General features: G+C 37.3%; 1 protein-coding gene across 6 annotated transcripts in view; it reads right to left on the minus strand.

Moving 5' to 3' along the window:
- LOC126354250 (inositol polyphosphate-5-phosphatase A) overlaps positions 1-13,258 on the minus strand; it is a 311,452-nt gene that overhangs the window by 92,543 nt on the left and 205,651 nt on the right. For all 6 annotated transcript variants that reach the window (XM_050003765.1, XM_050003764.1, XM_050003766.1 and 3 more), the window contains one exon: positions 3,681-3,746. In XM_050003765.1, coding sequence (XP_049859722.1) covers positions 3,681-3,746 — 66 coding nt within the window. The remainder of the gene's footprint in view (positions 1-3,680; positions 3,747-13,258) is intronic.

Here is a 13,258-nt window from a genome sequence, read left to right on the forward strand (position 1 = left end):
AATTGTTGTCAGTGGAGTGTGGACCTCTTACTAGCCTAATCCCTGATGTGAAACTTTCCTCGTTTCACCCTTTACTCCACTTTGTATTAACATATTTGATTCAACTGTATGTTAACTGGAAATCTATGTGAAATCTTTGTACTACAGATTTTATTCATTGAATTCATGCTACAAACCCTAAAATAATAATCTTTCCTTCTTTACCGTCTCTCCAACATTTTCTGCATTTATTGTGCAAAAGTAGTGCACTCATTGCATGGAGAAGCTTCTTTCAAGTTCACATCCTTCAAAATCAGAAGGATCGCACTCCATGCACTGTGCCCGTTTCTCTATGTTAGTCTTCAGAGAAATGGCCACTAGAGAATATGCATTAAGAGTCTTCTTCTTCTTCCACAAATTGCACATCCGAAGCACTGTTCCCAATTAAATTTGTACCAGACTTCGAATGACTGAAAGGTTTGTTTCCTGTGTTTCTGTATTTTTCCTTTTCAAGAATAAAAATTTTCACTTCTGTCTCCTTTGATTCTGCTGCAGCTTGCTTCTCTTTGAATTGCTTCAAATGTTCCCTGCATGGAGATGATGTTAACTACTTCACAGGTTCATAACATGCTGATTTTACTAGAGCTGGTGGCTCTTGACCAAACTTTGATTTTGGGAGCTGGCTGAATACCATCTGGACTCTCATTCACTCTGCTGTTTGCATCTTGTAAGTCAAACTCTTGGTAAACTTTAAAATAATTATTTCTAAATATAAGGTGTGCCCAGCTGAAAAGGAGATATGTGCTATAGAAGTGGTGTACATAATCCCAGTGGGTGAATGTGGTTACTGAGAGACAGTGTGGTGGCAAATGCAGTTGCACAAGGAGAGTTAAAGGTTCTGTAGCAACTTCCTCACTTCTGGAGAGTTATTTCCCAATTTGTTGCATGATTGATTCCTCATTAAAAGCACAAAAGGCAGTAATCCAATTTCTTTGCACAGAAGGGGAGCATGCATCACAAATTTAATGCAAAATGAAAGAGATGTATGGAGAGCAGTGACGCACACGATGCACAATTTTCCAGGATATCAGCATTTGCAAGGAGAAATGTGTGACAAAGAAGACACTCGAGCTCCTTCAAAAATTTTGATGAGAGGTCCTGAAATATGTTCCTCACAGTCCCAAATCTACCCATGTGATCTGCACATCTTTGGTTCTTTAAAACAACCTCTGAAATGCTAGAGGTTCACCTCTGTCAGCAACTGAGGAGTTTCTACACTGAAGCCACCTGCTCCCTTCCTACATTATGGGATCGGTGTATGAGTGTCAGTGATCATTATGTATAGTTGTACTGTTCCACATGAATAGTAATTAAAATACTGTTATTAAAATTTATTTACATATATCTGTAATAGCCTTTTGATTTGGGCACACATTTTTGGCTATTACATGGGAGAGTCCCATTTTACATGGGCCATTTGCAGAATTTTCCATTGTTACTGCTCTCAATAACTTCATAATCAAACAAGAGGCTATTATGTAACCTGGGTTATTTGCCCATCAAGTTTCTATTTCTGAGAGAGAATGCATTTTAAACAGCACCACGGATTTCACACAAGAGGTTGCATTTTATGCATAGAATGGTGTAAAAGCAGATGATGTGGGAAGAGTTTTCTCTTGCTTTGTCTGTTACACAACTGTGATACAATGACCATCGAGTATTAGCACAACAGGATCACCACCAAATGGCTTCACAAAGTTCACAAAATTGAGAAACCACATAGTAAAAATATGAGTCTGAATCTGGGTATTAGGGTAGCAAGCTGAAGTTATCCTAAATTGAGATAGTGTGTCATACAGCATATTAGAATACCGATAGTGTTTCATATTAGAAATAAGTCATCTTGATAAAAGTCTAATCTCATAGTTATGCTGTTTAGTTTGGAGGAGAATTCATTATAGCAAATGAAATAGTACTTTCCAAAGCATATAATTATATGAATACTGTTGCAACAGCTCCTCAAAGTTTTCTAAAATTAAATTCACATTACAGTAAGGCAAAGCACAGTGCATTCCATCATCTGGCGTCTGCAGTTTCGTACCCACAGACCACCAAAATTATTAAGTTCTATTTTTGTTGAAAATTAGTGAGAAATAAACAAAAATTTCCATTAGAAAACCATATTGTACACTTGTCCTGTCAATAGGAAGGTTGTACAATTTCATACCTGCTTCTCTCTTTTGGATCATTAGACAAGTCCAACTGGATTTAATAAATATTGTCTGACGGTATTTGAAGGTCATTCAGACCCATTATGCTGAATGGCATATTTATAGTTTTACTCTAAGACATAATTTATGCACTCATTGTTATCTTCTATCCTGTTCTGTCCGCTACTTCTGTGGATAGTTTTATGCGTACAGATAAAACTTCTCATCAGCAACAATTTAATTTGAGACCAATTTTTTTCAAAAATGATAGTGATAGTGAATTTTAGTGTTCAAAAACCATTTTGACATAAACATTAGTGAGACAGAACATTTTCCTGTAAGTCTGAACGATTTAAAATCACTTACTCCTCAACATAATAATCTCCTCTCACTCCTATAAAATGAATTTCCTTAAATTAACTAAGATGAATTTTGTAAGTTTTGTGATACATATTTGTTAGTTTGTACTAAAATGATACTGTTAAAGATTACAAATAATATGCACAAGTGTTGTACACATCGAGACAAGAGAAGCTAAAGGCCATTGGCACCTACCATGAAATGGACATTAAAAATATTGGCTGGATGATGGAACCGACCTGCAATTCAGTGAGTAATGTTCAGTTGGTATTAATTTTCAATGTTGTGTATAGTATGTCTTACTGGTGTGATAGTACGTTGTTGCTGTAAACCAACATTGACCTTAAAAAGGTGAAGGTGTTGCCACTATTTGTAATGTAGCTGTACTTGCCAACAATGCTCAATGTAGGACTTTGCCAATTTTGTTTTGATAACAGTACTTTCCTGCTGTAGCACAGAAAGAAAACAATCAAAACTTTGTTTTGACTCCCTGAAAATTTACCTTAAAATTACTAGCACAGAGCTGCCAGCTTATAAAAATCATACACAATGAGTATCACAAATGTAATGTCAAGCAAGACGAAGAGAAAAATTCTTTCATATTTACAATATTCAAATAAATATTGAGCATTACTTTAAAAAAAGTGGTGGATCACCAGTACTAAATGAAATTCTGCCAAAGATAATCACTTTATGAGTTTAAAGAAAAATGAAATTCGGTCAAAGACCATCACTTTATGAGTTCGAAGAAATATCTGAAATGTTCTCTTTTACATATAACTGACCTGATTATTATATCTTTTTCTATTCCACACATCAAAGCACCATTCTTCTGATACAGAACTGGTTTTTCTTGTACATTTAATTATCGTTAAGAGACATGAAAATGCAAAGCGGGAACATTGTGTTACATACTGAATTTCATATTGTACTAAGGATTTTTAGTCAATATAAATAAATGTGAGATTAGTGAACAAAGCTAAAAGGTAATATTGTACTGATTTACAGTAATGTAAGAGGAGCATCACAAGTATTGTGTGTGTGTGTGTGTGTGTGTGTGTGTGTGTGTGTGTGTGTGTGTGTGTGTGTGTGTGTGTGTGTGTGTGTGTCTATTTTATTTAATATTTATACCTTGTGGTCTCCCATACAGGTGTTTATGCCCATCAGTCCATATTCTACAGTATTGGGATTACATATCTGAAACAGAGAAATATAAAACTAAGTCTTCAAACATTCAAGGAGGTATACAAATGTAATAAGAACTTATAAATGTACTGTGTTTACATCAACAATCTGCTGAAACAACAAATAAATCTGACGTACTTACTTAGCATCCTTTTTTATTAAATTTTTTATAAGGTTCTACTTTCTGTTAATTGCTCATCTACTAGGTGGTAATGGTTTGGCTGAACACGGATATGGAAAGCAATGGATTCAGGTGGATCCCTTTCTATATGGAGTCTGAGTGACCTTCTCCACCTTTCCGTTTCCTCCAACTCATCACACTTGTATTCCTACGCAAGATACTAACAGTACTATTCCAGTATGGCACAACAGGTCACAGCTTTCACAGTCTTTCCATAGCTGGGGAAATCAACTAGCCTGTCCTAAAATACTGTGTTCATAACTTTCTTCATGGACAATACTTTTTAGAGCTTTTGGTGTGAGGGAGAAATGGGATGTATAGATGATTTCTCTTCTCAGGTGTCACATGAGGCACTCACACTTTGTTCCCTTTGATGATACAGTGCAGGAATAGAGCACCTTCCACCACATACCACATTAAGTGTTGGAGAGACAATCCTATCTATTGGCTTTATTCTCATACAAGTATTGGCATGGTACCCAATGGTAGCGCAATGTGATGTGCACGATATCCACTACACAGCCGATGCAAATTTTGAGTTTTGTGTTAATTTGCCTTGCATGAATGAATCAATTGGTTTGAATCAATAATTCAACGAAGCATTCTCAGTCAGTTGAGGTGGATGTGTTTGGCCATGCTGACCTCTGCACATCTTTTACATCTAATCTACCTTTCTCAAATTCCTTGCACCAAAACCACCTTCGTTTCTGTGCCACTGCAGTTACTCCATAACCTTTCACTAGCTGGTGATCATCTGCAGTTGGAGGAAGGAAGAAAGGAAGCTTATTACACTTTACATTTCCATTGCCACCATATATCCATCATGTCTCCATTTTTAAGCTGTATTTCAAAACAAAATAGCACAGTTACCTCAATCCACTGGCGATGTATAAAAGGTTTGACCATCTCCTCTATCTAGATGTGGAATGTAAGTCACAAAGGCTATTCATGTACTTGTTACAGACATTGCTACCTTTCTTACTGAATCACCCTCATAATTGCTGAAAAGGCTCTACGAAAGTGTAGGACATAGTTCTGATGGTTCAATGCTACTCTACAAGAATACATTTTGGTTGTTGATTTTGTGAATTTTCTAGGCAAACAATCCACATTGACAGCTTTGTTCGGGTGTGATCTGACAAACAAGTTGATGAACTTCAACTTTTAGCATGGCCAGACCACTGCCTACCATGGTTTTATGATAGAAAATAAGATTAAGATTCTTCACCCAACATATATTTTAAACTATTTTTAAAATGCCACAACTGAGTAACAAAAAAGTGTAAAATTCACGGAGAAACAGTCCACATGTCATACAGCTCCATGATGTGCAGGCTGTATGACATGCTGAAGGTGGTTTGGTGTTACTATTTTGATAGCAATGTGCAAGGAAGGATAATTCAGGCTTGTTTCACCTTTGATATGCAGTTAAAAATCTTGTTTCTGCAACTACAACAAACATGTGAGTCACATTCCAAGAAGAAACCAATGACATGGCCGTGAGATCAGCTTGTTATTAAGAGACTTACAGAGTATATTGTACATATGTACAGACGCTGCTACTTGAGCTTTTGAGAACATCTACTGATAAACTAATTGTAACGTATTTCTGCTGTGGGAAACAAACTCCATTTCTGATCAATATAACATTCTTGTCAACAGGAAATAACTACACATTTCTTTTCATTTGAGACATTATCACATGATATGATTAGAATCATAACCGGTTTCTGAACTGCCACACTGTATGTCATCAGCACTTTGCCTATGACATCAACACAAAATTTGCTGCCAAAATCAATTATGATTTTAATCACAGTCAGTAACTGTACCTAAAATAAAAATACTTCACTCACTCTTCTGCACAGACAAAATGTCGTTTTCCAGGGCACAACTGTCTTTATGAAGCAATAAGGAGATAACAGCTTAAAGAAAATACATTATTGCTTTCTTCAGAAACCACACAGCACACATTTGCGGACAACTGGTTATTTAGTTATAATTTAAAATAAAGCTTCAGTAAATATTTTTGACTAAGTCATTATTATTATTATAAAAATATCAGAGGACTGCTTTCAACATGTGAATGCTGAAACTGGTAACAGGAATATTTAATAATAAGAACACTAAACAAAATATTAGCGACACCCATTAGACACACAGAAACTGTGTAATATTGCCTCTAGCATTGATAATGGCCTCAATGCAGAAGGAAAGACGACGCAACTTCCTTCAGGTACATCATACTCAGCTGAGCACTTTAAACATAATGAAGTGGATTTGCTACACCTACTACCAATTTACTCTTTTAAATATTTTTTTTTCAAGTAACTGATTGTATGCACATAATGTACAATGTGTGGCAGTTAAATAATAAGACGGTTCACCATCTATTGCATGCCATATGGGAGGAGGCTGGTTCTGAACTGCATTTGACCTTGAACCTTCAACAGGAGCCACAATTCATTTTGCCTTTCTGTCTGCTTTAGTTTACTTTTGGGCTTTCGTTGAAGGACACGTTATTCTGCAGTAGTGCTGTGAGCATGGCGAACTTAAAAATCGAGCAAGGTGTTAAGTTAAAATTGCTCATGAAGTTAAAAAGTCACCAACAGAACCCTTTAATATGTTTGGCAGATGTTTGGTGATAATGCTGTATCACTTGCACAAGCTCCTGAATGACACAAATTATTTTCAAAAGGTCAGGAAGTGGTTGAAGATGATGAACACCTCAGTCTATCTGCGAGTTCAAGATCCAAGGCAAACATTCACAATGTTAATGAGTTGTGCGATATGACCAACGTCTGAGAATTTGATTGACAGCAGACATGGGGAACATGAACAAAGAGACACAAAGGTGTCCAAAAAACCTCTCTCAGGATCAAATGGACCATCAGAAGATAATTTTCTCGGATGTCTTGGAATGACTCAATGAAGAACGGACTTGCTAACATGTGTTGTCACATATGATGAGACATGGACCTCCCATTACGGCCCAGAAACAAAGTGTCAATCAATGGACTGGAAGACTCCCACATCACCAAAGATGAAAAAAAAAAAAAAAAAGCATGAATGAGCAAGTCTAAATCGAGAGGCAATGCCGATTTCTCCCCCTCCAGGGGTGTTGTCATGATTGAACGGATGTCTGAAGGTCAAATAGTTATTCAGAAATACTACAAAGTAATCCTAATGAAGCTAAGGGAAAGAGAAAGGAAGAAAACACCATATCTGTGCAAGAATCATGCATGGATTCTGCATCAGGATAACTCATCAGTCCACACTTCTGTACCTGTGAAAAGGTTTTTAGTGGATGGGCATATTCCTATGTCAAAAATCCCCACCATTCACCAGATCTGGCTCCCTGCGACTTACCTCTTTACAAAAGTGAAAAGTGAATTGAAAGGAACACAGTTCCAGTTTATCTGAAGAGTTAAAATCAAAAACAGCACAGTTGTTGAAGAGGGTAACAAAGGCTGACCTACAGCATTGCTTTGAACAATAGAAGACATGTAAGCAACTGCGTATAGATAGTAGAGGGGAGAATGTTAAAGACGATAAAAATTAGTTGTAATTTTGTTTGCAATAAATCACTTTTTTGATACCGGAATCTTTACTTACTTGCCACACCTCATATGTAACGTATGGATCTAAAAATGCTAAATTCTTATCATTACACCACGGAAGTGCTGTAAAAAGTATGCCTGAAAAGGCCATGTGCAGATTTGTGGTTTGGGGGTAGGCCTTTCTGCTCAGTTCCTATTTGAGCTAGGAACATAGGGTAAAAAGTTTTTGGTTTAGCCCAGACCAGTAACCATCTGTCTTACTATAGCTATGTTACAGTACATTAAGCAAAGTATGAATGACAAACCGGAGCTGGTATCCACGCAAATCGTGTGAACTGACTAATTCATTTTGCATAAGATTTTAATTGGGCTGAAATTAATGCTCAGCTTATAGCATGATTTGTATGAGCACTTTTCAGATTTTACATGCAAAAAACATGTTCTCCTGGCAGATTTTTGAACTGCGTTGATTTTATATTTTAAACATGCACGAATAGGTTCAAACTTTTCACCACGGTAGATAAATGGATAAAGTCAAAACAATGTTTTTATCCAATAATCTTTGTCCGTTGTCAAGGTATGATGGTTTAAAGCAGAGCTAAATGTAGCATGTAAAATTTGTTCTTATGTAAATTGAATGTGCGGAAATAGATTAAAGTGTATCAAATAAAAGTGAAAACTTGCTTTCAAAAATCTAGCCTCTTTTGGATTTTACATGCAAAAACACTTTTCTTATTATGCGCCCCACTTCTGTGTCAGATCGGTTCAAATTTTGCAAGAAGATAGATAAATACAAGTAATTAATGGTCTGTTATTTTGTGAAAGCCCTGATATAAGCAACATGGTTTGAAAGCTAATAAAAGAAACCTCTACTGGATCATACATTACCCGAGACACCAAAAATCTATATTGGTTGCCAAACTACGGTGATTTAAAGGCAAAATTATGGTAGAATAAAAGTTGGGAACCAGCATGAAATATGCTCCTATCATAGCACAAAAAAAGGTGAATATGTCCAGAGCAGACTTAGGGATGTAAAAGAAGGGAACTAGCTTTTTGACTTATCTGGCAGTTTCAAAGACGTTTAAATCAAAACATCTTGGCATATTTACACTATTTTACAAGTTAACTCAACTTCCCCAGTGTAGTGAGGTCTCTTAGATGCACGATATTAGCATACCTGCATCTTTCAATTTATAGGCTGAAGTCACTGATCCTGAGCCCAAAATCTAGTAGAGTCACCAGCCATAGTAAAAAATATATAATATCATATGGCTGAAGAGCATGTATGTAGTAGCTAAGGAAGTTTTTCTGGAGAGAGAAAATTTCTGGGGGTGGATTTGTTCCTGGGGGATGCTAAAACAATTTTTTTTTAATTTCTAGGAGGGGTGGATTTTTCCCAGAGGGGATCATTTCTCCCCCAAACCCACCCCCTGTTACACTTGTGGTGAGGGGTGTAAGGGCAAATACAATACAAATTTATGTTCTTCTTCAGAGTGCGATGCTTCTATAACAGAAAGTATCCAGGGGTGTGGGTGCATCTGCAACATAAAGTATCCCAGACACTTTGTGTCATATTGCACGACATAACAAATGGCATGTTTGATGGAATATGTCATGGTATACGACATGACATCTTGTATCCTGTTACTTTACTTGACACGATGCATTATGTTACAAGTGAAACAAGCGTGAATATGTCAATATGTTTTGATTTAAATGTCTTTGAAACTGCCAGGTAAGCTGAAAAGCTAGCTCCCTTCTTTTAAATTCTTAATTCTAATTAGAACATACTGACTTTTTTGTGCTATGATGGGAGCTTTTTCATTCTCGTCATAGTTAATAACTGAGGTGATCTTATCACGTACATCATAATTTACAAATACCATTTCCCCTGGCATAAAACTTGTTTACTTGAAATAAATAACTGAAGTTCTTATACAGCCATGTGACCGGAAAAAAATCCATGAGCTAATCAGCTGTAAATCTGAAGAACCTAGCATGGCCTATCGGATAGTCATAATTTCATTTTTCACGGCAATCTCTTTAACTTATCCAAAAACAGATTAATTAAGAAAATATCCGTTATTAAAATTATACTGCACCCTAAAATGCTTTTGTCATTGAAGCTCTTCATTTTGTTTGTTCCAAAGTTTGAGGCTGTATTTCGTTTGACATAATTTTACTGACACAGACAATGCATTTGTTTTCCCAATTAACCCATTAGTTATGAAATAACCCAGATTAGCAAAATTACAAACATGGAAATTTTACATGAAAGTAAGCAATCCACCATCGCACAGCTATGCAATATATCATTCAAACGGTACACTGAGCTTTAATACTTTCCTCGTCACACATCATACACTTAAACCAAATTATTATTGGAATCAAGATATCGAAAACAATACTTAATACTCACTTTGTAGTATTATAAACAAAAAATTAAGTATAGATACAACAGTCTTTGTATACCCTACCCTGACCACAAATCGGCAGCTGGTGGCTAGAATTCAACAAGTGAACATGTGTGTGTAATAATCCGCTCTTTTATATGCATGGCTTGTAGTCACCAAAGCAACACTTTTTAAGTCACAATATGTTGTAAAAGGTTCATGGCCAGTACCCACCTGAGTAAAATCATCATCATCATCTGTTATGTACACCTAGATTGTGAGTAATTGTACACCTATGTGCAAGAATTGGCATCAGCTCATGAACTACTACATCTGAATATTTGTGCAGACTTTGTTGCTTGTGATGTCAATAAACATTTAATTACTGTTATGTGAAAGTATAAATTTGTCTCAAAGTTACCACTGAATTAGTGTGCTACTGTCAGACATCAATGAATAGGATCACTTGCTTGGATGACTCAATGACTAGTAACAAACTGGTAATTATATGAGAGGCTGTACACAGAACTGGTATCACACAACTGGGTTCTAATCATAATAAATATGCCAATGAGTGAACATAAAACCCATGGTATTGCGTCAGTTATTTCTCGACATAGTTAAGCAGTCCAAACAGTTTTCAGCAAGATACTATGAGTTTAAGGTGCCACTGCAGAAAAATATTTCTACAATTAAGTAAGTAGCCTGATACACTCACTGATGATTAGACCACACAGAGCTACCAAACTGTGGGAATATTCAGTGCTACATTTTGCTTACTGTTCCAAATAGTCCCAAACATTTTTATGGGATTAAGTGATTCAGTAGGTCAGTTGAGGTATGATTGGGTACCCGAGTGTTCATCAAACCAGGAATAAATGGCATTGAGAAAGTTTCAACATTTCGGTCCATGTTGAGGGTAACTTTAATGTGTTGATACAAGCCATTGAATAACTCAAAACCCAAAATTCTCTTAAACTGTTCAATCCACAATCCCATAGATGTAACTGCTTTGTGCATGGTGGTCGTGCATGTCCATTCGCACCCTACACTGATGGCAAGAAGCACTCCACATCTCCTTGTCTACATATTGACACTGCCTAGCCAGTACTGACTACACAAAGATAAATCATGATAAGTAGTTGTGGACATGGTTAAGGCTGGCCCTACAAAAGACCTTGCTTTCTTTCCTGTAGATATTCTCCTACAGTCTTAACTTTATCTTTCTTCTTTATTCCACTTTCCCAGTAAAACAAAATTTTTCTTTACATCTCCAGATAAAATTTCTCAGTAACTGTTCACAATTATTTACTCACTAATTAAATTTGAAATAGGAGTGTATAAAACAGACTCTATTGTTTGCTTTATTTCAGTTCTACTAGCAGCAATTCTTACAACACTCTTCGATAATCATGTTCAAAGATTCAAACTGTGTGACACTAGACTCAAATCCAGAATCTTGTCATTCATTGGCAATGTTCCTAATCCCACAAACAAACTCTAAGATGTGGTAATGACATTTCTTCATAATATCCTTTCTTCCAGGTGTGCTAGTAAGAAAGATATGATGGAGGTATTCTGTAAAGTTTGGAAAGTGATGGAGAGATATGGACAGAATTGAAGCTATGAGGGTAAGTTGGGGGTCATATCTGACTAAATTAGTTGGTAAGGCCAGTGCATGGAAAAGGCGAGGTTTGGGTTCAAGTTCTCTTATTTTCCATTATTTTTGCAAATAGAAAAACAGTATGTACACAGATCTCCAAAGCTTGAATGTTTAATTTGCTGTAATAAGTTTACTCCAAGTGACTTCTCGTTTTCCAAGAGTATCAGCTAGCAAATTATGGAAAAGACACATAATTACTAACAGTTAATCTTAACCCTACTTTCACTCCTTCACAGCCTCAACACCTTCTCTCCCATCCGCTGTCATCTTGGACGTCGACCACATCCTCTCTGGTGGCTCTCTCCACACCTCTGGCCATATTAAACCCACCAACCACCACCACCTGCATTTTGACAGCTGTCACCCCTTCTATACAAAAAATCCCTTCCAAACAGGCTGGCCACCTGGGGATGCGCATCAGCAATGACAAGAACTCCCTTACCTAGTCTCAGTGTCTCATCAAGGCCATCACAGACAGGCGCTATCCCTCTGCCCTAGTCCACAAATGGACTTCCTGTGCCTTTTCTCCTCACACCTCCAATCCTGCCACCATCCCAAGAACCAGCTACAAAGGAGTACCCCCAACCGCCCAATACCACCCCACACTGTAACAACTGAACCACATCCCCATTCATCAGGGAATCATTTCCCTGTAGAAGATAAGCCCAATCCATCCACCCAGCACTTCCTATTCCAGTCCTGGCACAGACTTATCCCACTCGGCCATCTGTGAAAGCAGCTATGTCATGTATCAGCTCTGTTGCAATCATTGCACAGTTTTTTTATATTGTCACAACTACCAACCAGCTGCCCACCAGGATGAATGACCACTGCCGAACTGTGGCCATGAGCAAATTGGACCACCCTGTGGCACAACATGCAGTTGAATGTAACATGCTTCATTTCAATGGCAGCTCCACTAGTTTTCCTATATCATCTGCCATATCATCTGTCATATCATCACCTTCCTATTCTCGTCTCCCACCATGTTTTGTTTGTGTGCTGCCCTCTGCCTTCGAGCCCACCTATCTTTTCCCTTCCCCAGCCTTCTCCTTTTTCACTCCTTGTTTCCCAACCTCCCCACCTACATGCCCTCCAGTCTCCCGAATCTGTATCTGTTGACAGTTCTAGTCCATGCATGCTCCGCCAGATAGAAATCTTCTCTCCACCCCTTCATACCATGCTATCCCTTCCCCTTCCCTGCCCCCTCCATTCTGTTACTTCTGTCTCACTTGACAGTTGCATTCCAGTCCAAACAGCCAGAGGTGGCAGTCATGCGTGAGATGTGCTTGCTTGTGTGAATGAATGTAAGTGTATTTCCTCTTCTGATGAAGGCTCTGGCCAAAAGGTAATGTGTAAGTGTCTTTTAACTGTGCATGTCTGCAATTCAATGTGTCATCTTATAGCGAGTAATAAACCATCTTTCCCTTATACTGTTGATATGCCAACCTGGAATCCCATTGTTTAACTTTTAATCTGACACTGAAATGACCAGAAGTCACATAAAGACATGACAAAATAATCAGTCTTGTGGACAAGACAGCTCTAGAAGTTTTAGTGGCTTCACTCACTAAGGTAACTTGTTTTCACTCAAACAAGTTACTCTTGGAAAAATCAGAAGCTTTCTACCTTTTGGCAACAGGTCACTTCAGTTTCTAAATTATTACACAATTTCTATGCATGCAAACTACAAATGTTTCATGTCTACTTTGAATTAATTAATT

The sequence above is a fragment of the Schistocerca gregaria genome, chromosome 3, assembly GCF_023897955.1.
Source record: "Schistocerca gregaria isolate iqSchGreg1 chromosome 3, iqSchGreg1.2, whole genome shotgun sequence".
NCBI lineage: Eukaryota > Metazoa > Arthropoda > Insecta > Orthoptera > Acrididae > Schistocerca > Schistocerca gregaria.